The 27476-nt window shown below is 35.8% G+C and overlaps 1 protein-coding gene and 1 pseudogene across 1 annotated transcript; both read right to left on the bottom strand.

Moving 5' to 3' along the window:
- Positions 1 to 7568: 7568 nt before the first annotated feature.
- On the bottom strand, positions 7569 to 8210 carry LOC145164881 (secreted RxLR effector protein 161 pseudogene; annotated as a pseudogene).
- A 12714-nt stretch (positions 8211 to 20924) lies between these two features.
- On the bottom strand, positions 20925 to 27244 carry LOC145167565 (uncharacterized). The gene is made up of 8 exons (XM_079086781.1): positions 26832 to 27244; positions 26299 to 26394; positions 26061 to 26144; positions 25510 to 25670; positions 24535 to 24652; positions 24258 to 24393; positions 21902 to 22080; positions 20925 to 21370 (listed from the first exon to the last, which is right to left on the bottom strand). Exons 1-8 carry the CDS (start codon positions 27075 to 27077, stop codon positions 21131 to 21133), a joined length of 1260 nt encoding a protein of 419 aa, XP_078942907.1. The 5' UTR covers positions 27078 to 27244; the 3' UTR covers positions 20925 to 21130.
- Positions 27245 to 27476: the final 232 nt, after the last annotated feature.

The following is a 27476-nucleotide window of genomic DNA, read 5'->3' as shown; positions in this document are numbered from 1 at the left end:
TTCCAATCAAGGGCTGGGTTGTGTACTTATGCAGCGCAGGAAGGTGCTTGCCTATGCATCCAGGCAACTAAAGACTCACGAGGTAAACTATACCACGCATGATCTCGAACTGGGAGCTGTGGTCTTCGCACTAAGAATTTGGAGGCACTACCTTTATGGTACAAAGTGCACCATCTTCACGGACCACAAAATCCTCCAGCACATATTGAATCAGAAAGAGCTAAACATGAGGCAGCGGCGACGGGTAGAGCTGCTAAACGAATACGAATGTGGGATCAGGTATCATCCCGACAAGGCTAACGTGGTGGCCGATGCCTTGAGCAGAAAGGAATACTCAGGTCGCCGAGTAAAAACACTGACAATGACCGTCCATTCCCACATGTCTTCCCAAATCAAAGAGGCTCAACTGGAAGCCTTGAAGCCGGAAAACGCTGCAAATGAAGCCTTACGTGGGATGGACAAGAATCTCGTAATCAGGGAGGACGGAGCACACTATCTCATGAACCGAATATGGATCCCAAAATTTGGAGGCTTCAGAGACGTAGTCATGAATGAAGCGCACAAGACACGATACTCGATCCATCCTGGTTCAGATTAGATGTACCTGGATATCAAACAACAATATTGGTGGCCAAACATGAAAGCAGAGATCGGTACCTACGTGGGCAAATGCCTGACTTGCGCAAAGGTTAAGGTAGAATATCAGAAGCCCTTGGGATTATTACAACAACCAGTGATACCCGAGTGGAAATGGGAACGAATAACGATGGATTTTATAACCAAATTGCCTAAATCGGCTGACGGACTAGATGCCATTTGGGTGATTGTCGATCGGTTGACTAAATCCACCCATTTCCTACCAATAAAGAAACATACAAAATGGAGAGATTAACACGGATCTACATAAAGGAGGTGGTGAGACTCCATGGAGTGCCGATATCTATCATCTCTGACCGAGATAGTAGATTCACCTCACGATTCTGGCAGTCACTCCAAAAAGCAATGGGGACCCAACTTGATATGAGTACTGCCTACCACCCCCAGACCGACGGTTTTGGCAAGGCATGGGATACTCACTTTCCGCTAATCGAATTCTCATATAACAACAGCTACCACACAAGCATTAAAGTCGCTCCCTTTGAGGCCTTGTACGGTCGGAAATGCAGATCACCTCTCTGTTGGGCTGAGGTGGGAGACACCCAACTGGAAAGGGGACAAATACCGAACAGCACCCTCACAGGACCCGAGATCATCCGGGAAACAACTGAGAAAATCGTCCAAATCAGAGCACGGCTTCAAGCATCCCGAGATAGACAGAAAAACTACGCAGACAAAAGACGAAAGCCGCTAGAGTTCCAAGTAGGTGATCGCGTGATACTAAAAGTCTCTCCGTGGAAAGGGATGATACGGTTTGGAAAGCGGGGAAAGCTAAATCCACGATACATCGGACTATTTGAGATTCTTGCTAAGATCGGTCAGGTGACCTATAAGCTGTAACTACCCTCGGAGCTCAGCAACGTACACCCTGTCGTTCACGTGTCAAACTTCAAGAAGTGCCTATCGGATGAAACCCTCATTGTTCCACTCGATGAGATTGAGGTGAAGGAGAATCTCCTGTTCGTTGAAGAACCAGTCGAAATCACGGATAGGGAAGTGAAGCGTACGAAGCAAAGCCACATTCCTATTGTAAAGGTTCGATGGAGCGCAAAACGCGGACCTGAATTCACATGGGAATGCAAAGATCAAATGGTGCAGAAGTACCCTCACCTCTTTTCTAACCCTTAAGGATATCTCACGAAATAATTTCGGGACGAAATTCCCTCTAACGGGGGGATGATGTCACAACTAGCATTTTAGGGCTAGAAATCCCTATCCATATACAACTAGCATCCTTTGTGTAACTATGTAACACTATGTTCAGTAAAAGATAATTTCAATACAATACGAATTTATACATCCATAATTTGTTTTAAGTCGAAACCTTCTTCGTGTAAACCCAAAATATAACTCAATGAGCAATGATCACTCGACTTTGAGCCTTAACCCAAACTCTCTCGGTCTAAACTCCTTATTGGGCCAAAACTCTCTTATTGGGCCCTCTTGGACCAAAAGCCCTAGTTAACCATGTTATAGGCCGAGAACAGTTATTTGGGCCATAGTTGGGCCGAAAACTCTTCATCAACATAGTATTGGGCCTTAAACCTCCTAATGGGCCTTATTGGGCCATGAGGAATTATTTAAGACTTAATGGGCCATATTTGGGCCGAGAACCCTTTCACTTACCTCTTTTGGGCCGCAAACTCGTATGTGGGCCCTCATGGGCCGAAAAATCTCTATTGGGCTAATGTGTTCTCGGTTGCAATTCAAATCCAAGCCCAACATTCTTTTCTTTCCTTCCCTCTTCTATTCTCGGTTATAAAAAAAAAGAGAGAGAAAAGGGGGTGGACTTTTGAGTGCCACCTCATAATTATATAACATATATCAATGTTATAAACTAACATGTAACTAGGAGGGGAAAGTTTGTCCATCAAATATCTAGGCTAGTCATTTCTTTCCCCCTTATCCCCCCTCATCGGCCAAGACCACCATCACTCCCTCATTCCTTACTTCAAACTCATTCAAAATTCTCTCATATCTCCCCCTCAAACTCAAAGAAATTCTCTCATTCTTCCCTTCAAATTTTCGAGGATTGTGTGTGCATCAAAGAGGTTCTTTCAAGTTTTCACTAACTTGGTAAGTTGATAACCATTCTCAAGTTGTTTTAATTCCAATATATGTCAAGATCATTCCTCAACCAACACCATTTACGTGTTTATGCTCCTAGAACCATCTTGTCTTCGAAAATCTTCTCAAAGGAGCACTCTAGACCAAAAACCTCTCCAAGAAGCTAGCTAAGGCCGGAAACTTCCTTCTCTTTTCTCTTCAAAACCGATCAAACCTCAAGGTGAGCATCATGCCCCTTGTTTTCATGATTTACTATCTTTTGGGGGAGAATACAAGCTAGTTTTGTGTAAAATATTTGTATGTATACTTGCATGTGTATGTTTTGTGTGATATATGCGTTAATATGTGGTAATATTATGCTAAAAGCCCTAAACTTTTTGAGATTTACTCAAACCTTGAAGTTGTTGGGATAACTTGCATTATGTAACTTATTATGTTTGGTTAAAAATGCTAAGTAAGCTTGAATATTCACTATAAAACTAAAGAAGTCATACAAAGGGGCCATATTTGTCAATAGAGTAAAAGTGAGCCTCTTATGACATTCATAGTTTTATTGAGCCAAAAGTGTCACTTTTTATAAAGATTTACTTTATTTAACATCCACGGTTTTATGGGGCTAAAAGTTTCATTTTCGATAAAAATGGGCTTTATTTAACATTCACGGTTTTATTGGGCCAAAAGTGTCATTTTTAATAAAAATGGGCTTTATTTGACATTCACGGTTTTATTGGGCTAAAAGTGTCATTTTTGATAAAAATGGGCTTTTAGGGTCAATTTCGGTATTTTTGGGCTAAAATGGTCATTTTGGTAAAAATGGGCTTGTTATGGTATTTCCATTTACAATGGGCCAAAAATGACATTTTTGTATAAAATGGGTCGAAATTGGATTATTTATTTAAAATGGGCCACTTATAACAATTTGGACCAAAATTTGGGCCTTATATGGCCCTTCTATCCCAATTAGGCCTTATATGACACCTTTTATGTTAATTGGGCCTTAGTATCAATTTTATGTAAATTGGGCCTCTCGTGAACATATCGTTAACAATGGACTATTTTGATAACAACGATGAAACAACGAACTATTCCGACACTCTCGATAAAAATGATTACATTTTTACTATTTATAAGTTATAGTAAAAAATATACACTCGTAACATTATTTTAACGCTAAAATAATGAAACACACTATTCGCGTAAAAATTTCGTTAAGGCTCTTGTGAGACGCACCTTCACCGTACCTACCTTAGTGTACACTGTAAGTTCTGTAGTTATAACCAGAGTCTCCTGCAGGGAGAATGAGAATTTGTGTATAGATCTATACGAGATTGACACCCCACACCTGAGCTGCTCGTTACAGCTAGACGGGTCACTCTAGGTTGACAAATGTCTTCTCAGAAACCGAAGCCTGAAGAACGTCAAGACAGGCACTCCATCATATTAGTATGGTTATAACAACTCACATAGAGAATAAAAAAACTATTATAAGTTTTATGTTGAATATACATACCACTCAATTTTTGCAAAGTATAAACACTGTGTTGATTATTTGTACTATCCACCTCACTCCTGTCTTTGGGAACCACACAGAAAATATAGGATTTTCTGGGAATCACTCTCTATACATTTTTCAAACAAGATAAAACAAGGATACACATGCTATAATACAAGATTTGAAACAAAAATCACAAACTATTTTTTTTAGAAAATAACGGATTTTGTGGAGTTTTCAAACCAATGTAAAGTTTTCATATAAACATGCTTATGAACTCACCAACATTTTATATGTTGACGCTTTTCAAAATAACTTGTTTCTCAGGAACTCATTAAGCAGGTTGGCAGCTTTGGACTTTTGGTAATTTGCTGTATTTTGTTTTCACCATGCACTTATTATTTTTGGGATGTAATTTATGGATGGATACAATGATGCAAACCATGTATTTTGTTATATTTTATGTATGGTGATGATGATTTTATATGTTTCATTTATATACACTTGTTATGATATTACAAGATGATGTCATTCGCCCCCGGACGTTTCCGCCATTCCGGTTTGGGGGTGTGACAACATCAAATTCACATATGTCAATGATAATCCTAAGTGATGAGTGGTAACTTTGATGTTAGGCTTAAATGAGTGGACCAAATAAAGGTTGTTTAAGTTTGATATCGAGGTTGATTGAACACCACATTAAACAACTGTTTGAGTTTTTATTCACTGAACTAAGATGCCAATTGAATAATGACTTATGCGCCGAATTTTAAGCATAATATGCATAAATATTGTTATTCTACCCAAAGGTCATTACAATATTTATGTAGCATAATATAACCTTTAAGACGACATAATATTCTATTGTCAGTCTAGCCAAAGTGAAACTCATAATTGAGTAAGGTGTCTATAAAACATATCATTTTGGTGTTATTGATAGATGTATTAATATGCTTTATATATGTTATCCCATAAATCACTTGAGTATCACTTTAAACATGGTAAGAATCAAGTAAGTGAGATGGGTAGTTCTAGTAAGGTCCAAAAGACTTGTACAAATAGGAACAATTAAGCATTAAGGTCACCTTGTTGCAAGATATTCCGTAACAAATGGGGTAGATAACAAGATTGCCATAAAATGAAAGAATAAACAACAAAGAAAGGCAAGTTATATGCATTTATGATTTATACATCCTTTATTCAACTTAATATCCCTATAAATACATGATGGATTGATTATCACTCCATAGTACGTTTGTTTTTTATTACATGGATTCCATACAATTCAGAAGTTGGATTGAAGTCAAAGATCAATTAAAGTTGGGAATGGTGAAGACTTAAGCATAAAAAAATTAGTCCACCTTCATTATTTTTTAGAAAGTGGTTATTGTTTAAGTCTTAACGATACTCTTTATGTATCGAGTATAACTTGAAACTTATTATTTGTATCTAAGTTAGCGAATGTTGACTATACTTTTATATTTGGATACAATGAAGTAATTGTTAGTTTCAATTATCATATTGTTGGCTATGATTGTTGACTATGTTTGCTTGAGGGATACCTCTAAACTTACAACTTGAAAACTACTTTTTGGAATCATTATTATCGTGTAATGTTAATGAAGTTTTGAATGGAGTTGAGAAATGGAGACCTCATATGTTTTGTAGCATTAACGCTTAGGTCACATGTCGCCATCTGTTCCCTTAAACGTGGTGGATGAGGCTCAGGTTGGACTCGATTCCCTTAAACAGATTCGTCGTCTGTTCCCAGGGTACAACAACCTTAACAGTGGTGTACTGTCGGATATTTCACTTGCCTGAAAGAGTCGTCGGAAGAAGGAGTACAGAGAAGGAGGAGAAAGAAGAGTATTTTCATTCGTGTGTTGAATGAGATGGTAATGTCTCCTTTTATACTTGAATCATGTAATGGAACAAATCAATAATTGATTGAGCGTTTAATCCCAATAAATGTCATTAATTACGTAATTAATGCATCCGTTACAAAATTCAAAATAGGGACCAAAACTGTCAAGTTTAGCAAAAACGAGAGTAGCGCGTGCCCGATTTTCGTAGCTGCATTCGTGTCCATGCACAAGTTCGGTGTTTTTGGTCTACGAAATCCAAGATTTGCACCCCCCCCCCTACGCGCGGGTAGGAATTATAGTAAAACCATAGACACAAGCTTGTAAGCCTTTCATGCATTCAAGCTTATAAACCTTATTGAGTTTGGTCTTTCTACCAATGTGGGACTCATTCCCACATTCATCCCTTTTTGCTAAACTTATTCTCAAATACCCTTCTTTGATTATCGATATCTCATTCACATATACTCCATTTTGGACATATAATATATCGTTTCAAAGTCCTCGTGGAGGAGAATACAAACCCACTTAGAGTTAGTTATATATACAACATATGTATATATTTATATATGTCCAAAGTTAGTAAAAATATAAATATTTATACTAAATTTTCCAACAATCCCCCACATGAATGGAGATCGATCTCTGCACATCCAATTTCCAAACGAAATTTTCAACAGTTGAATCCTGCATAGGATAGGTAGGTATTACCCTTTGAACCCTCCCTTAAGGTGTTACACTTAATCTCCTAGCAGTTAGTAGATCTCGATGTCTTTGAACTAAGTTGCCATTTATGTAGACGAAAATGTAAATCTCACAGGACTCTTCCTGACAAGGCCATATCCTCATAGACGTGTTCGTTTTGGTCATGAAGACTAACCTGGTTCTGCAAGAGCTTTAGGAATTGTGTCCCTATAATTCCCTTCGAAGCGACCCCACTTCTCTCTCACATAGGTGATTCCAAGAATCATTAAAAACCATATGTTTAGCCTAATTTTGTCACTACATATAGGAATGGACTAGGAAGTAGTGTTAACTCTCCCCTACAGTGACCTGCCTCACTCATACAATTAGGTTCTCCTTTTGAACCCAGATCCTGGGATCTCCAGTCTTCTGGGTAAGGTTTCCTTCGTATGAATTTATTCATTCATGGGCTTTAGTCCCATTCCTCTTTATGACTTATAAACTACATCTCTACTCAAGCCTTTTGTAAGCGGATCCGCAATGTAATCTTTTGACTTTACCCAGTCAACCGTGATAACCCCCATAGAGATTAGTTGTCGTATCGTTTTATGTCTACGTCTAATGTGCCTTGATTTCCCATTATACATTGTACTTTGAGCTCTACCAATTGCCGATTGGTTATCACAATGTATACATATGGCCGTTACCGGCTTAGGCCATTCAGGAACGTCCTCTACAAATTGACGTAGCCACTCCGCCTCTTCTGCACAAATATCTAAGGTGATAAATTCAGATTCCATCGTGGATCAAGATATAATTGTTTGCTTAGATGATTTCCATGCTACAGCAGCACCTCCAAGTGTAAACACATATCCACTTGTAGACCTGGAATCTTTTATGTCAGATATCCAATTTGCATCTGTGTATCCTTCGATAACTGTTGGATGTCTGCCATAATGCAGTCTATATTCTCGCGTGTATCTTACATACCTTAGCAACCTAGTAATACTCTTCCAGTGTTCATCACTGGGTTTACTAGTGTATCTACTTAGCCTGCTCACAACATATGCTAAGTCAGGTCTGGTACAACTCATTAGATACATCAGACTGCCAATAATTCTTGAATATTCCACTTGATTAACACTTTCACCTCTATTTTTACGTATATGTTGACTAGTGTCAATTGGAGTTCTAGCTATGCTAGTATCTCTCTTAGCAAATTTTTCAATAATCTTATCCACATAGTGTGTTTGACTTAAAATCAAACCACTTTGGGTTCTTGTGATCTTGACTCCAAGAATCACATCTGCTAAACCCATGTCTTTCATGTCGAACCTGGATTTCAGCATATCTTTCGTAGATCTTATTATCTTGTCATCGCTCCCAATGATAAGCATATCATCAACATATAAACACAAGATGACATACCCATGAGTGGTGTTTTTCATATAGATACACTTATCACACTTATTGATTCTAAAGCCACTTTCCATCATGACTTGATCAAACTTTTGATGCCATTGTTTTGGAGCTTGTTTTAATCCATATAGAGACTTAACAAGTTTACAAACCTTGTTCTCCTATCCCGAGGCAATGAAACCCTCAGGTTGCTCCATATAAATTTCTTCTTCCAACTCCCCATTTAGGAAAGCAGTTTTTACATCCATTTGATGAACTTGCAGGTTTCTAATAGCTGCAATGGCAAGAACTAATCTAATGGATGTTATTCGCGTCACTGGCGAATATGTATCAAAGTAATCTAGACCTTCCTTTTGTCTATAACCTTTGATTACTAGTCTTGCCTTGTATTTATCAATACTGCCATCAGGTTTCATCTTTCTTTTAAAAATTCAGCGGTAACCCAGTGGCTTGCTACCTGGAGGTAGATCCACTAGTTCCCACGTATGGTTTTGTAAGATAGATTCTACCTCATTTTGATGGCTTCTTTCCGTTGAGGTCCCTCAGAAGAATTAACCACCTCTTGGTAGGTTTTAGGTTCATTTTCCACCACATAGGTGTAAAAATCATCACCAAATGATTTTTCAACTCTAGCCCTCTTACTTCTTCTGAGTTCTATCTCTTCTTCCTCGGATTGAGCTTGTTCTTCTTCTCGAACAACTTCGTTGTTTGGTAAAGATGGGCTTTCAACTTCCTTGTTCAAACAAGGAAACACTTCTTCAAAGAATGAAGCATTCCTTGATTCCATTATGGTATTCTTGTGTATTTCTGGATTCTTAGAATCATGCACAAGGAAACGATAGGCACTACTACTTTGTGCATATCCAATGAATACATAATCCACTATTTTAGTTCCTAACTTTTGTACCTTAGGCGGTGGTACTACAACTTTAGCTAGGCACCCCCACACTCGTAAGTACTTATACGATGGCTTTCTTCCCATCCAAAGTTCATACGGTGTTTCATTCTTTTCTTTACGAGGTATCTTATTTAAAAGATAGTTAGCCGACAAAATAGCTTCCCCCCACATTGACTGGTTTACACCCGGACTTATTATCATGGCATTGACCATTTCTTTCAAGTTGCGGTTCTTTCTTTCAGCAATTCCATTGGATTGAGGTGAATAGGGTGATGTGAATTCTTGACGAATTCCATTTTTCACACAAAATTCAGCATAAGGAGAAACATATTCTCCACCCCTATCGCTTCTAACTACTTTAATTCTCTTGTTGAGTTGATTCTCAACTTCATTTTTGTACAAGTCAAACTTGTCTATTGCTTCATCTTTACTCTTAAGTAAATATATGTAGCAATATTTCGTGCTATCATCGATGAATGTAATGAAGTATTTGTTCCCACCTTGAGTAGGAATTGACTTATTCACACACATCAGTGTGAATTAAATCAAGAGGTTTGGTGTTTCTTTTGATTGTTTGGAAAGATAATCTAGTTTGTTTTGCTTCAACACATTTGGGACATTTGTGATTTGAGTCAATATTAAGTTTTGGTATGTATTCTAGTTTAACTAATCGCTTAATAGAATTGTAATTTACATGTCCTAAGCCACCATGCCAAACATTTGAACACTCAAGCAAATAAGCAGAACTAGAAATTTCATTATTCATTTTGTTTGTCACCATTAGATTCAATTTGAACATGCCATTCAAGGCATATCCTTTTCCCACAAACATACCATTTTTGGACAAAACAAACTTGTCCGACTCAAACACTAGCTTAAAACCAAATTGGTTCAACAAACCACCCGACACTAGATTCTTACGAAGTTCAGGAACATACAAAACATCCCTAAGCTTCACTTCTTTCCTCGAAGTCATTTTTAGAATGACATCACCAACACCTTTGATATCCACGGTAGCTGCATTTCCCATGTAGAGCTTTTCACAATCTTCAACTTCTTTGTATGTGTTGAAAACAATCTTTTCATGACACACATGACGAGTAGCCCCCGTGTCAATCCACCACTCCTTTGAATTTGTATTCATGAGATTCAATTCAGAAACCATAGCCGTGAGATCAGTTATCATGGCCACCAACTCCATGTTGTCATTCACCATGTTTGCTTGATGGTTTTCCCTCTTAGGTTGCGGGCACTCCGAAGCCTTGTGACCCGGTTGGCCACAGTTGTAGCACTTGAACTTCTTCTTGAAAGTTCCTGCCTTGGGGCCTATGTTTTTTCCCTTTGCTTTGCCTTTGTGAGGTCCCTTGCTTTTGCTCTTGGAAGTTTGACCAGCTTTCACCATATGAACCTTTGAAGATTCAACTTCACTGCCTTTCTTCAAGGCCATTCGATTGTCTTCTTCAATCCAAAGACGCACCACCAGTTCCTCCACATACATCTCCTTTCGCTTATGCTTAAGGTAGTTTTTGAAGTCTATCCAACCAGGAGGAAGCTTTTCAACCATTGATGCAACTTGGAATGACTCATTAAGATCCATCCCTTCTGCATTGTTATCTTGTATGATGACCTGAAGGTCTTGGACTTGACTCATAATAGATTTTGAGTCAACCATTTTGTATTCCAAGAACTTAGCAACAACATGCTTTTTAGTTCCAGTATCCTCTGTCTTATACTTCCTTTCCAAAGACTCCCATAGTTCCTTAGCAGTTGCAACTTTACAATAAACATTGTAAAGTGCATCAGTTAGCCCATTCAACACATAGTTGCGGCACAAAAATTCTGAATGCTTCCATGCATCCACTGCATTCACAGATTGAGCATCAGCCCGCCCCTCACCAATTACAGGAGTAGTTTCTGTTAGGAACCGAGCCAGGTTCAAGGTGGTCAAGTAGAATAGCATCTTCTGTTGGTGTAGGACTTTGTTTTTCCTCTTGAAAGTTTCCTATAAAGAAAAATTAGTAGCAAACGTGGTGGCTGAGGCTCGAGTTGGACTCGATTCCCTTAAACAGATTCTCCTTCTATTCCCAGGGTACAACAACCTTAACAGTGGTGTACTGGCGGATATTTTACGTGCCTGAAAGAGTCGCCGGAAGCAGGAGTATAGAGAAGGAGGAGAAAGAAGAGTATTTTCATTTGTGTGTTGAATGAGATGGTAATGTCTCTTTTTATACTTGAATCGTGTAATGGAAACAAATCAATAATTGATTGAGTGTTTAATCCCAATAAATGTCATTAATTACGTAATTAATGCATCCGTTACAAAATTCAAACTAGGGACCAAAACTGTCAAGTTTAGCAAAGCGGATATTTTACGTGCCTGAAAGAGTCGCCGGAAGCAGGAGTATAGAGAAGGAGGAGAAAGAAGAGTATTTTCATTTGTGTGTTGAATGAGATGGTAATGTCTCTTTTTATACTTGAATCGTGTAATGGAAACAAATCAATAATTGATTGAGTGTTTAATCCCAATAAATGTCATTAATTACGTAATTAATGCATCCGTTACAAAATTCAAACTAGGGACCAAAACTGTCAAGTTTAGCAAAAACGAGGGTAGCGCGTGCCCGAGTTTTCGGAGCTGCATTCGTGTCCGCAGGTCGCGCCCATGCACAAGTTCGGTGTTTTTGGTCTACGAAATCCAAGATTTGCACCCCCACCCCTCCCTGCGCGCGGGTAGGAATTGTAGTAAACCATAGACACAAGCTTGTAAGCCTTTCATGCATTCAAGCTTATAAACCTTGTTGAGTTTGGTCTTTCTACCAATGTGGGACTCATTCCCACATTCATCCCTTTTTGCTAAACTTATTCTCAAATACCCTTCTTTGAGTATCGATATCTCATTCACATATACTCCATTTTGGACATATAATATATCGTTTCGAAGTCCTCGTGGAGGAGAATACAAACCCACTTAGAGTTAGTTATATATACAACATATGTATATATTTATATATGTCCAAAGTTAGTAAAAATATAAATATTTATACTAAATTTTCCAACAATAATAAATTAATATGTCTCGTAAAATTGGTTCTACCTTAACTTGACTTCTCAAATTTCAATAAATGCAATATGTATAAAAGGGAATAAGGAAGGATTTACAAGAAGTTCGTAATTTCATACTGACATCTATAAACCTTCTATAGTGGACATAAGTGGTCATAAATCATATATATACCTTTAAAATTTCACTCTTATTCGTACTTACTGCATGAAAAGTATAGATCTACTAAAATGCTTAAAACCTTTAAGGAAAGAGTTGAAAAATTAACTTGACCTTAAAATAAAAGTAATGAGATCATAAATGGGTGGTGTTTATGATGGTAAGTATTAGGACTTTGGTCAATCCCCTCGATCATTATTTGAATTTTGTAAAGATCACGTCATAATTAACCAATACATTGTGTCTAGTACTCCTCAATAAGGCCATGTTCTCGAACGGAGGAATAGAACCTTAATGGACATGGTGGAAAGTATCTTGCAAACACTAAATTGGCCCAATTTCTATAGATCATGGAATTAAAACCAACACTTGACATCTTGAATGAAGTTTCTTTAAATTCTATCTTGTAAGCTATTTGGAGATTTAGAGAAGAATGAAACGAAGTTTAAGGCATTTAAGGGTGTGGTATGTCCGACCTAAACAAACTCTAGACTTCTCATTTTCAAAAACTCAACATGAAAACTGTAAGTTGCTTTCTCATTCCGATTTTCGTCACATAGTACTTGAATTCTAAAACGCAGTTTGCCAAATTTCTTGAGAGTGTCAAAATCAGTATGAGTGGTTTGTTGAAGGATTTTGACCTCCAAGAATCTAATGAAGAGGCACCTATATTTCAAGTGCCCATTACACTTAGAAATCCATTTGGGGATTCAAGTCAATATATTTTGCCTCATAAGAAAGATTCTTCAAATGTAGGGGTAAATGAAATACCAAAACAATGGTCCCTTCATTGACATTGAGTATCATAAACACAATAACCTGTAAGACATTTTCTATGATGTAGGCAGACCATCAATTTTGACCATTACATGAGGCTGATCTTGACATAGGGAAAGAAAATGCCCTATTATGTATAGTGATGCTATAATTTACATTATATCAAGTACTTGAATAATGAAAATTAAAAGTTCTAGTAAGAAGTCATTGTTGAATTATGGTATTGGTCAAAAGAGTGTTGAAAAGGTGGAAGAAAAGAAAGAAGAAAAGAATATTGAGAAGAAACTAAAAGGAGATTCTGGTTACGACTAAAATTATTGTAATGGGCAAAACCATCTTGCATAGGATTACATGTTGAGGAAGAAAGAGGAGAAGAAGGAGAGAGTAAAAGACGAAGCTTATTATTCAATGAAAATCGAAGAGCTTCGTGCAAAGTCAAAGAATCTCTCCATGGCGGCGAAGAATTCAAATGACGATGATGGAACTTACCAGATTTGGTCTTTTGGTTCTGATGAAGAGGAGATGCATCATCCGACGCATGGAGGTATGTATGCGAAGCACTATGGTGATCATTTTGAGAAGAAGAGCATGTTCGAAGAGTTTGAGAAGGAGAGTTAAGAAGAGAGTGATGAGGAAGAAGAGTTGATCGAGGGAATATGTTTTGTGTCAACAACTTCGAAGTCTCCCATGACTAAGAAGGTACACGAACTCCTTATCTCTCTTAACGTTCCTTTAAATTCTTACAATGCTATTTTATCTTATTTTGATGATACATGTTCTTACTTGAATGATATGCTGATTTCCATGAGTAGCGAATTGGAGAAAAATAAAGCTTTGCTTTATGAAGCCAAGAATAAACTAGAGGAGAAAAAGGCCAGGATAGAAAGCTTAGACTTGAAAATTACAAATATCATGACAGATAGAGATTCTCTGAGACTGGATAATAGTTTTCTAGTTAAACAAAGAAACATATATTGTAACACAGCAAAAAGGTTGTATGGTAAACTTACTCATCTCTATCATTCATCAGATATTTGTAAGGAACAGCATCGGAAATTACTCCCTTTCATAAATTTTAAGCGAGAATTAGTTGATGAGATTACAGATGATTGTGAGAGTAAGGTTGCTAAGTATGATCAAGTTCCTAATGATTCGTATGCTTATGATATTGTTAATATCAATGATTGTTTGGATGCTGGTGATTTGGTTGATATTGATGATACCTTGTCTAAAAATGAACAAATGAAAATTTTGAACAAACTGAGACTTCGACACAAAGTACTCAACATAATTTTGCTAATATCAAAGTTGATTCTAATAATATCAGTGAAATTGAGGAGGAGGAATGTGTAGATTGCTCATTAAAATCACGTCGTTAGCTAAAAAAAGAAGAAAATGATGATTCAAAATCGAAGCTAAACAATGATTCCTCTTTGACAATAAAAACTGATGACTCTCAAGAGCCTGTTATTTTCGAAGACATAACAAACTATGAAAGTGAAAGTGTGAATGATTCTAGTGAAAAAGAAATTGTAACACCCATAAAAATCATGCCAAATTTAAACTTTTAAAAACATTTCAAATCTATTAACCATTACAAAACTTGTTTTCAAAATGTATCATATCAGAGTATCCCAGAAACAAAGTCATAAAAAGTGAGGAGATGTACGATCACGCCTTTACCTTGCCATGATCCCCTGATGTACCTGAAACAATAAACTGAAACTGTAAGCCCGAAAGCTTAGTGAGTTCCTCCAAAATACCCATACCCACAACAATACACACATTATCATAAACAACATACTATGGGTCCAGTCAACCATCGGGTTGGAATACCCCAGGCCCTCAACCATTCGGTTGGAATGCCGACATACTATGGGTCCAATCATCCTCGGGATGGAATACCCCAGGCCCACAACCAACAAGTTGGAATGCCCACATACTATGAGTCCAATCATCCTCGGGATGGAATACTCACGGCCCACAACCAACAGGTTGGAATGCCCACATATTATGAGTCCAATCATCCTCGGGATGGAATACTCACGGCCCACAACCAACAGGTTGGAATGCCCAGGTCTATTGGCTTTCGCACAAAGCAGATAAGCCTCAACCGCCAAATAAACATGTGTGCATATAACATATAATCACATAACAGTCTATAGACAACAACTGGTCTAACGGACCATACCACATACCACATAATATTATCCTACCCTCTAGGATACTGAACTAACAGGTCATACCACATCACATATTATCATCCTACCCTCTAGGATACCGATGTAACAGATCAAACTAGCATAACATAACCAATAACAATTCAAAGGGCCGGCCTTGGTGCCTTAGACCCTTGAGTATAGTGAGGATATCTCACCTGGCATTACTGAAGTCCCGCAGATAAAACTCCAGCTGCTGGTTAACAGATTCCCGAACTGTCAAAATCAAACAATACCCAATTAATAATTGGGTTCCAAGCCCAAGGTCCAACTCACACCACAAAAGCCCAAAAGTAAAATAATGGGCCAAAGTCCAACATATGGCCCAATTTTCCAAATTGGGCCCAGGCCTCTACATGGTCTTTCCTTAAGGCCCATTCGATTATTCCAATCCAATTCCCATGGCCCATTATCACATAGTCATAAAGGCTCAATTATGGCCCAATTTTCCAAATTGGGCCCAAGTCCTCACATGGGCCTTATCCTAAAGCCCATCTACTTATTTTGGTCAATTAGCTTGTTCTTGGACAACCCATCAATAGTCCAATCACCAAAGCCCACTAGGAAGGCCCAACCCAAAGCCCAAGTGAAATTAGGGTTTTCACATGAAATGACGGCTAGGGTTAAGTGTTCCTACTTAACCCATTAAGGACTTAATCCCCTAAGGACTTAATTCATTAAGTCCAATATTGCCTTAGGTTAATTTGCCAATAATTATTATTTAATATTTCAAGTTATTAAATAATCTCATGTGTGCCGATTAATTCTCAAGAATTAGGGTTTTATGCTATTAGGGTTGTCCAAACCCTAATTAGGGTTTTCCAACCCAATACTAGCCCATTTGTCCATTGATTGGGCTTTTAGGTCATATTGGGCATTATTGGGCCCATTAGGGTTTTATCAGATCAATTATGGTTTCCTTGGGCCCATTAGGGCTTCATTGGGCCCACTTTGGCCAAGCATTCCTCAAACGAGTCCAAAAATGCAAACGAGACACACTGCCACCCGACACGGCGGCAGGAGGCGGTAACCACCACTCTACGGTGGTGGTTTGGGTTTTTCTCTTCATTATACCACTTTTGTTACAATTACAATGCTAAAAATCAAAGTAACACTCACACACTAACACACACTCACGCACACACACACAGCCGCATTGTGGCGGCAGGTGGTGGCCGGAGGTACTAGAAACCACCTCACGGTGATGGTGGTTGCGCTCTAGTGAAATCTAACCAAGAAACCACACCCTCGCATGCTCTTCTGTTGTGAAATAAACCCAGCCACCCACCTCACGGCGTGCAACGGCGGTGACACAAGGAGGCGGGCAGCAGCGGCGGTCAGCGGCTATCGGCGGCACAGTCACACGGCGGTGACAGAAATAGGCAGAACAAATTGCTGGAGAGAACAATCGAGCAATGGCATCATGAAGTGAACGAGAAGGGGAGATGGTGGTTTGCGAAACCACCGAATACAGTGACAGCAGCCTCGCCAAACGATTTTTCTGGCGACTCACGCGAAGACCCAGGCTGTACACGACGTCACTGGCGGCAGTAGGGGTGGTAGCGTTCCGAGGGCGAAGCTGCAGGCGACATGGTGGCTCTTCGTCTTCCACTGCGGTGGTCGCACCCCCACCGAAAGAATGACCACAGCGGCCATGGCTCTTGGTTCACCCGATCTTCAAGACGTCGGCGACTAAGTCTTGGTTTCGTCGGTATTCACCGTGGCGGCATCGCTGTGGTGGTTCACGACCTTGACAGCGGAGGAAGGTGGCGATAGTGGAGGCTGAAGCTTAAGGTGGCGGCTGGAGGTTGAAGAGGGAGGCATAAGGTGGGTTGCGGCTGATGTAAAGGAATTAGGTTTAGGGTTACGGGCAATGCAACAGTTTATACCGCTCCCTTCAAAACTATTATCCATATTGACAAAACCCGCCCCTCCTTCTCCTTTCCTTTCATATTAAACCCCAAAGTTACCATTTAACCCCTGACTCCATAAAATCCTTTCAACTTTGATCCAATACTTACCAAATAGCCCCCATCTCTCATAATTCATTACAATTTCGGTATAATATTTACCAAACACACCCGAACCTCGGAAATCCTTTTCAAACAAATCCCGAAATTACATTTTAACCCCTGAGACTCTAAATCATGACATTTGGCTTCCCGAAACCAATACCCCTCTAATTATTATTTGATTTTGGCTATAACAACATAAAATAATAATAAAAATTACTTCTCGGGGTTCCGGGTTTATCATTTAATTATTTTATTTAAAACGGGATATTACAAAAATTCCACGAGTTGTTGAAGCACAAGTGTTTGAGGATTCAAAGGAATACACAAAAATTTTAAAAGAAAAAAGAAAACATTTTCTTAAACAAACTCAGTTCTTTATCCACAATTTAATAAAGATGTTCTAAATCAAGTTTTTGTTACAAAAGGAAATGGTGATAATGTTTATCCTATGTTGAATAAATTGTTCAAAAAAGATATCTTGAAAGAGTCTGATGAAGGTTTTTATTCGAACCAAAATGTTGTGGAAAATGATTTGAATCAAAGAGCAAAAACTTTTCAACGTCAAAAGAGTCAAAAATCTTTTTCAGAAGATAATAAAAATAACAAATTAGGTATTTGGGTTGTGAAAGGTACTCAATCTGATGTCGAAGACAATTCTGAGAAATGTTGTGATAAGTCTATACCAAATGTTTTGAAAAATCAAAAAGTGAAGACTCAAACTTTTGAGAATAATGTTGAAAAGTCTGATTTAAAAGAAGAAATTTCCAAAAAGAAAGCTTAAAATAAAGCTTATTGGAAGAAAGGAAGAGATTTTCAGAAAGAATACAAATTACAACAAAGAAATTCACAAGCTCATGAAAAGAAGTTTTCCCAACAATCTAAAACTCATTGTCCAAAAGAATTTTCACACCCCTGTTCGACGGCGTTAACGCCGGAGTGTGCGACGTAGGGACGATTGGATTGAGGCCAACATATATATATATATATATATATATATATATATATATATATATATATATATATATATATATATATATATATATATATATATATATATATATATATATATAGGGTGAGGTTCAGTAGAGAACCATAATTAACCAAACAACCAAGGAACCGATCATGAGCGTCGGAAATCATAACAATCAACGGCCAAGGAAATAGATGTACATTTTTACATTGGACGCACACACACCGGATTATACCAAAAAATCAACCCTTTACAAAAACCCACCACTTTTTTTCGTTTAAAATTTTTTTTAGGCCATGTTTTTTATCAAAAAAAAAACCGAATGTACCGTTGTTCACGATTTTTCGTCCTCTTTCCATAGAGATTCATGATGATATATAAAAAACGAACTTTTTTTTTCGAAAAAAAACTCACTTCATTTTCTTTGATGAAAAAAGTTAAGGTCTTTTTTATAGGAAAAAATTAATAAATATATCAAAATTCATAATTTTTTGTACTTTTTAAATATAGATTCATATTAATGTTAAAAAAAAAAAAAAAAAAAAAAGATATTTCAGTTCAGATTCACATTGTGAACCTGTTCAGATTCATATTGTGAACCTGTTCAGATTCACATTGTGAACCTCCTCAGATTCACAGTGTGCATAATAATAAGTCAGATTCACAGTGTGAATCTGAACTGATCGGAGCTTTTTCACATTGTGAATGTTAAAATTTGAAATATTTACAGTTTTGATTCACAGTGTGAATATACACTGATCGAGTTTTTTATTATTATTATTATTATTTTTTGTAAACCTTCTCAAATTCACAGTGTGCATAATAGTAATTAAGATTCACAATGTGAATCTGAACTGTTCGAGATTTTTCATATTGTGAATGTTAAAAATTAAAATATTTACAGTTTAGATTCACAGTGTGAATCTACACTATTCGAGGTTTTTTTTTTTTAATCGGTGTTGATGTTTATTAATAGAGTATAAAAAAATTAATATTTTTTGGTATAATTAGTTTTTTTTTTTGATAAAAATAAACTTAAATATTGAAAAAACTAAGAAAATTAAGTGAGTTTTTTTCGGAAAAAAAAAGTTTGTTTTTTATATATCATTATGGATCTGTATGGAAAGAGGACGAAAAATCGTAAACAACGGTATATTCCGTTTTTTTTTCGATAAAGCTCTTGGCCTAAAAAAAATTTTAAATGAAAAAAAAGAAGTGGGTTTTGTTATAATCCGGTACATGTGCGTCCATTATAAAAACTTACAACCCTTCCTTTTGTCGTTGATCGCTTTCAATTCCGACGTTTTGGATTGGTTCTTTGGTTCCTTAATTAATAATGGTTCTCTATTGAACTTTTCCATATATATATATATAACAATACACAAAGATATATCACATACAATATAGTTATTTATTATAAATGATTTGGGATTACATTGTTTGATGGTTCAATCACACAACCCCATCATAACTAGAAAGTAAACATACATAAATAACTCCAACAAGCTTCCTTGATGACATCCTCCTCCTCCTGGCTATCCTCCACACTCATCTCGCTGAGAATACATGTATTTTGAAAACGTCAACATAATATTGGTGAGTTCATAGGTCTTTATAGTTTTCTGCTTTATTTGGTTGTATTAAATCAAAAAATCATTTTACTTTTAGAAAAACTTTTCTTAAGATATTTTATGAACCCTGGCTTACTATCTTTTTAGGGTACTTTACTACTCCTAATTTACTATCTTTATAGGATATTTACCGATCCCATCTTATTATCTTTTAGGATATTATCGATCCTATCTTATTATCCTTTAGGATATTTCATTAATCGTAACGTATTTTATCTAGCACTCTAAAGCGCTCCTCTTGGTAGTCAAACTCTATCAATTTCCAAAGAAATAACAATTAAAGTGATAATTTTTTACAAAACTTTATATATAATATGGTTGTTTCGTAGTTAAACTCTATCAATTTCTTAGTAAAAAAATTGCACAAAATCGCAAGTGGATGGCAGAGGAAATTGCAGATGAACTTAGTTCATCTGTGATTTTAGTGTGAGGTTGCATGTATTTATACGGGAAAAAAATGAAAAAACTAAAAAAATATAAAAATATAAAAAAAAATACCCACCTGCGAACGTACAAATCCCTAAAGCGTATTTATGCTTTAGCGACTTGTACTTTCGCAGATAGTATTTGAAAATCGCAGATGAGCTTAATCTACCTACGATTTTAATGGCTATTTTTGTAATTTGGATTTTTCTTTTTTTAGCTATTTTCTACGAAGTAATTAACAAAAATGGCTAATTTTGAAATTTTCTCTATTTATAATTTACCTGATTAAAAAATGACAAAGTTAGGATATTGAGATCATGGTTCTCTTTAAGAACTGATTAGAGTTGGGCCGTTGTTTCCAAGACACGATTCGGTTTTCTATTTAAGCAATAACTGATTTTGATAGATTTTGATTTTCAAATATAAATGAGTTCCGACTGCTATGATAAGAGAAAAAAAAGAAAATATAACTACAATGCTTAAATAAGAAAAAAAAATGAAACTACAATGATTTAACTGAAAGAAAATGAAAAAAAAAAAAAAAAAAAAAAAAAAAGGATAGGCAGAATCCCACAATACAAAGAATATATGAAAGGACATTGTTATTTTTTGCATAACCCATACAAAAAATATCCCACAACTTGCAAGCAACTAAAAGCACAAACCCTTAGTTTTCAATGACAATTCCGGTTGTTCATTATTTGTATGTACAAAAAATGCATTTTTAAACCTATATCACAACAAACTCTCAACAATTAAATCCGAAAAGGTGACAAAAATAAAGCCTCGGTGTCTAAAGGATTGTTGGATCTTTGTATCTCTTGAAGATGGTTTCGATATCTGTCATGACATCAGGTGATAAAGGTCTCTGAGTTGTTAAAAAGGCATCAATATCTTCTTTTAATTGTTCAACAGATGTTGCACCAATGATTGTGCTTGTCATGAACGGACGGTCTCTCACAAACCCAAGTGCCAGCTCAACCGGACTTAACCCGTGTTTCTTCGCCATTTCAATGTATTGTGCCGTAGCTTCCTGACATTTTAAAAATGTTAAAAAAACCAAATTGGTAAAGTTGATTTTTCATGATAAATGTAATACTTGACACATAGTCTATGGATATTGCTTGACTATTTGTGGCGTTACACTAGATTGGACATTTGGATGGGACTAGACAAACTTTCTAGGGAAATTTTCAATATAAGGACGAGGAGGGTATTTACGTCTTTTGCATAGATAAGAGATTGAGAGCAAGTCTGTGTCCCATCTTTTTGGATGGGACACAAAATTGCTAATTTCTGTCTCATTAATATCAGTCTCAGTCTCAGTCTCAGTCTCAGTCCAATGTACACCAAACACAGTAAAACTTGTTGTCATGTGTCTTACATAGGACAAGACAAATGACCTTGTACTGTGTTTATCGTCTATTGGACTGAGACTATGACTGATACAAAGAGAGACTCGCTCTTGATCTCTCATGTATGCAAAAGACGTAAATGCCCTCCTCATCCTCATCACAAAGAATGACAAATAAGATAATAGAAGTTAAGGTGATGAAAAGAATACCTTAGAAATGGATTTATTGTATCTTTCCATGTATCCAGGGAAAAGCTGAAGCCTTCCTTTTTTAGAAGCTTCAGATTCTAAATCCAAATACTTTCCAGTTAAAGATCCACCAGCCAATGGAGAATAACAAAGTAAACCAACATTGCAGTTCTTTGGGTGGCATACTTCCACAAGATCAACTGCAAAAAAAATTAAATAAATATGTTGTTGACAATGGGAATGGAAAGAAACTGAGGGTAGAATAAGGTTACTGCATTTACTACTATGATTAACGACTTTTAAAATTCTATTATTTGAAGTGCAAGCTGTTTTTGAATTTTTGTTTGTTGAAGTGGAAGAATTGTTTATAGAATTTTAGAGTTGTTTTTCAAAATTATATATATTTTACTGATATAGTGATATGTATTAGAATAGGATGTATCGTACAAGATAAAAAAATTTACACCCCCATATTTGTATCATACAATAGAAAGAACGTATATATAAAATATTTATCAAGTTCTTTTGAATATACTAACCATTTTCTATCACAAGAATCACCATTTCTTAATTTAAGAATAACAAAAAACACAAGAAAAATGTCTACCAAGTGCATCTTTTGGAAAAAATGTGTGAGTATCAGTTTCCTTAAAATCACTTGTTTATCATGAAATTCATTATTTGAACTAAAATCATTTGGTTTTGCAACATCATTACAACTATCAACCAAATCATTTGAATTATGAACCAGATTGTTAGAATTATTTACTACATTGTTAGAGTTATTTTCACCAACATTTTGATTTCTAACAAAAAAAATTATTTAAAGACTCTTGTAAAGACTTGAACATTTCTTGTTCTTTCTTTTTTTTACGTTTTCTATTTTGAGTATGAGAATGTTGTTGTGGGGACTGGGGAATCATGTTTAGAACTCATATACTCAACAAATATAACTAAAATAAATAACCAAAGAAAGATATCACTTGAGTTGAGTTTATATTATCTTTCTAATCTTCTATTCAGTGTTATCGATAGCGATAGCGAGGTAATAGCGACGACCTACCTATATGCTACGTAGCGATAGCGATGAAATAGCGACGGCTATTTCATTTTAGCGATTGCCTATTAAAAAAATTAATACTAGTTTTACCTACACCTATTTAACAGTTATAGCTAATAAATAAGCTAAACACCAATATTATTAGTTCAAATAAGTTCTAAAACATGAATATGACAAAACAAAAGTGTTATTTTGACACTCTAAAATAGGATTCACAAGTTAAAGTGTCAATGAGCTTATAAGCACGAAGTCAAACATCAGAATTCACCAAAATTCACTATAGAAACAAAATAACGGAATCAAAAGCATAAGATTTTGGAAACAATGAGCATGAACAATCAGAAAACTCACTGTAGTTTTCTTCCTTATTCAATTCTTCCTTATAGTACAGAGAGAGAATTGTAGAATAGGAATATAAGAATGAAATATATAATCAATTGACTCTATTGGAAGCATTATTTGAAGTATCAGATAAGAAACCATAGAGTCGGATGTGAGCGTCGCTGGTTATCAGTCAGTCGAGATGGTTTTCCCGCCAATCTCCAAGTCGGCGATTGATTCTCCAAATTGGCAATCCCAAATGCCAAATTGGCGAACCCAATCACACATTGGACCTATTCCGATCGCTAAAAACATGTTTCAACTATCAATTTTGCAATTCGGGAAAAAAACATCGCTACGTCGCTATTTTGTCGCTACAGATCACATAGCGACATACCATCGCATCGCCTCGCTAATCGCTATAGCGATCGCTATGATCGCTATTGACAAGGGGTTATACCAAGTTTGTATCTTTGATTCAAGGGGTGTACTTTATTATCTAAACTCTAAACTTCCAATTGGTTGGAGGTTTTTTTTTTTTTTTTTTTTTTTTGTGTTTATGTTTTGATTTAAACAATGAACTGAAAATTCTAATAATAAAAAGAAGAAACCAACATACTGCAATGTTAATAATAGGGCTTAGAAAGGGTATTTCTGTGATTTCAAAGAATGAGGGAAGGTTAGAATTGAATTATTTTTGGAAAAAGAGACCCACAATTCGGCAACATAAGGTTAGTATGTGGAACTCTATCCATAGGATTTTTTGAACTCCAACAGAATTCAATTTCGTAATCATTTGCAACCAAACCTCTAAATGGAACGAAAAAAATTAAATTCCAATTCCGGACATTTCCTAAGGGCATTCGTATCCATTAGTAGCAATCATTAGAAAATTCCCACAAAATGAGAAATGAAGTCAATAACAAGTTATAAGATAAAAATTAGCAAAGTAATACATCATCTTTTAGGTAGATGATGCATGATAGAAGGACATACCTTCAAACTTGCATCTTGCTAACAAACTATAACTGTTTTGAATGCTAACAATCTTTGGAAGTCCTTCAGCTTTTGCAGCATTAATGAATTCCATTACTCCATATGAAGTTTCATTTGAAACACCAATGTACCTCACCTACACATACAAATAACTCATTAGCAAAGATTACCTATTAAAACAATTAATTTCTTAAGAAAAAGACCAAAGTAATAGTTTTGATTTAAAGTGTAGTAAAGTGAAAGTGAAAAAAGGAAGTGTATGTGTATCATTAATTACCTTTCCTTCATTAATGAGTTCTTGAAAAGCTCTGAGTTGTTCAACAAATGACACACTTTCCCTCCATTTGGAAGGATCATAAAAGAACTCACCAAACAAGGGTACATAACGATCTGGCCTATAGAGGAATTAGGAACAAGGTTAAGATTCCATTTGTAAAAATACAATGCTTAATATTGGATAATATAAAAAATTAATAGATATTATTCATTGGTAATGTATACTAAATTAGTAATGTATAACTAATTAATAATGTAAATAACATATTATGTCTTAAAAAAATAGAAAAGTGTTGTTTGGATAAATTTGAGAAAATGATGGGACACTTGAGGAAATGGAAGAAAAAAAAAACGAATTAATGAGGGTAAATTTGTAAAAACGTTAGGAATAGGTTCTTGAACTTGTATAGAACTTATAATAAGTGAGTTTGAATTAGAAATTTGTTGTTGAAATCCTTAGTGAGGGTTTAAAGGGTGTTCCAATCCCTTGTGGTTATAACTAATGAGTTTGTTTCTGTCTTGTTTACAATAATAATCATACATATAAGTTTTTAAATGAACATGTATATTTTATTCGGCATTACTTCTAGACATAAGGGTAAAATGGTCATTTTACATTTATCCCGTAGATGCATGCATGGAGTCTATAGTTTTAGAACTCTATTCTATACATTAATTTAATTATAACTAACAAGCTTGTATTTACAAAAAAAATAATAATAATAATAAGCAAACCTCATTAAACCCCAAATAAACCAAAAAAAAATCTATTTTAGTTACTTTACTATAATAAAATTGTACTTTAAACAAAAAACAATTTTTAAATTTTTTGAAAAAAAACTTGTGAAAATAAAATTTACAAAAATAATAATTAGGTTATACCGGAAATTTTCATTCCATTCCATGATGGAATGAAAGAAAAAAGAAAAAAAAGGCACAATTACATAATGAAAACTAACAAAATGAAGGAAATTACCAATGAATTTGTAGTAAATCAATGTAATCAGTATTCAAACGTTTCAAGCTTTTCTCCACACTTTCTTTAATATTTGCAGCATCAACCCTCACAACTTCTCCATTGTCTCGTAGATAAGTCGCTCTCTCTGAGTAACCAGATACTTTAGTGGCTAATATAATCTGCAATAAATGCCCAAAGTGAAAACATTTTTTTTAAATTTAAATATTTTATTTATTGTAAAATACATAAGTAAACTTTTTATGTTTGAATATTTCAATATGTATAATGAGGGTGTTGAGGCTTAAAATGTCTACCAACCCTTGGGTAAAAGGGCTGCCTATCCCCCTTTCCTCATTCTTATGGGACTTAGGTATTGTTGTTGCAATATATAAAATGAGGGCATTTTGGTCTTTCAATAAAAAAACGTCCTACCCTAGGCATGGTGAAATCCATAAAGCATGGAATTTGAAAGATTCGGATGGAATTATTAAAATTGAATAAGCTACGGTTTAAATATTAAAATTGTGCTATAAAGAGACTGTGATTAAACAGATACAAAGGAAAAGTACCTGGTCACGAGGTCGAGATTTCATCCAGTTTCCAATGTAAATATCTGTTAGTCCTTGTGTCTCCTTCTTCACTGGAACTGGATACTTTGATAAAAATGGAAAAAAAAAAAAAAAAAAAAAAAAAAAAAGGTACAAGAGTGGTTAAAAAACAGGTAGTTTTCAAATTAGTCAAATAGTGAAATTATCATTTGAGGAGAAAAATCATATAACTACTGAATGATTATTTCTTAGTTCTTACCATTTCTGCAGTGTCTAGAGTATTAATCCCATGTTCCACCGCATAGGAAAGCATTTCGTGGGCCTCCTTCTCTGTGTTCTGTTCCCCAAATGTCATCTGGAATTTAGCAGGAAATAGCAATTTTTCAGAAATTTATATGTCGGTGTTATGATAAGAATTTCATTCTAAAATATGTAAGCTGAATACTTGCAAGAATTGATTGTTTGAAGGATAAGAACATCAAAGTGGACAAAATACTTTCAAGAATCAACTGCTAGCAGAGTGATTTCTCCATGGTTTATAGCCAGCATTATCAATTGTTTAAAATGATGGCATGTGATAAATGATAATCAGCGAAACTAAAAACAGAGAATTGGAAAATTTATGAGAAAAGAAAGAACTACAGCCGAAAATTTGTATCCCCAAATGTGAAATTTCTAGGTTAAATGCAGATACACTGATAATCCACAATTAGGTGAGCGAGAAATAGGTTCATAAAGACGAAAGGAAGAAAAGAGAATTGGAAAATTTTGATGAAGAAGTAAGAAACTCACTGTGCCGAAAGTAATTTCACTGACTACAAGATTGGAATCCCCAACTTGATTATACTGCATCGTGCTTCTCTGTGGTTGTGCCATGGCTGTGATAGTGGAAGCGGACTTCTTTTTGTAGAAGAACTTCCTAACGGAAGATGGTAATGAGAAGTCGGAGGTGGAGGCATGGAGAGACGAAAGGCGACTGTTGTTGTTATTGGAGAAGAGGGGTTGAAGTTGAACTACAGGCAAAGAAGACGAAGCCATTGGAATTTGGAATGTCGATTGTGCAAATCGGTGGTTAATTCTCGCGACCACTTGAATGGAAGAATAGGATAGACTTGGAACTATACGAGTGACTGGCGTTGGATTGTTGCAATGTGGATGCTGTCAAACACAAGTTTGCTTCATTCATCGTTATTCTTCTTTCTTGAAAAAGAAATATAAAGGATCACCTAATTCAATGTTACTTGAAAAAGAAATATAAATATTACCTGATCTCGATTCTTCCAGATTATCATTCAATAGTGAAGTTGAGCTTTTTTTTTTTTTTTTTTTTTTTCAAGAATGACGCTTGGCTATTATTTGTTTTTGAGTGGGTGTTATTAAACTAGTAAAGAACCTGCGACTATGCCGCTTTTGGAGTAATATGGAAAAAATCGGCAA

This window comes from Lactuca virosa, chromosome 3, assembly GCF_052849685.1.
Source record: "Lactuca virosa cultivar CGN04683 chromosome 3, Lactuca_virosa_CGN04683_v6, whole genome shotgun sequence".
In the NCBI taxonomy this organism is placed as follows: domain Eukaryota; kingdom Viridiplantae; phylum Streptophyta; class Magnoliopsida; order Asterales; family Asteraceae; genus Lactuca; species Lactuca virosa.
The sequence above is the reverse complement of the archived record's forward strand: the minus strand, read 5'-3'. Positions and strand labels throughout refer to the sequence as shown.

Excerpts from the sequence above, each read along its gene's own strand:
- LOC145167565 (XM_079086781.1), bottom strand. The coding sequence starts at position 27,077 with ATGGCTTCGTCTTCTTTGCCTGTAGTTCAACTTCAACCCCTCTTCTCC. Across the intron at positions 26,395-26,831 it reads GTGAAATTACTTTCGGCACA|ATGACATTTGGGGAACAGAA; the intron begins GTGAGTTTCTTA and ends GCTAAATTCCAG. Across the intron at positions 21,371-21,901 it reads ACAATAAATCCATTTCTAAG|GAAGCTACGGCACAATACAT; the intron begins GTATTCTTTTCA and ends TTAAAATGTCAG.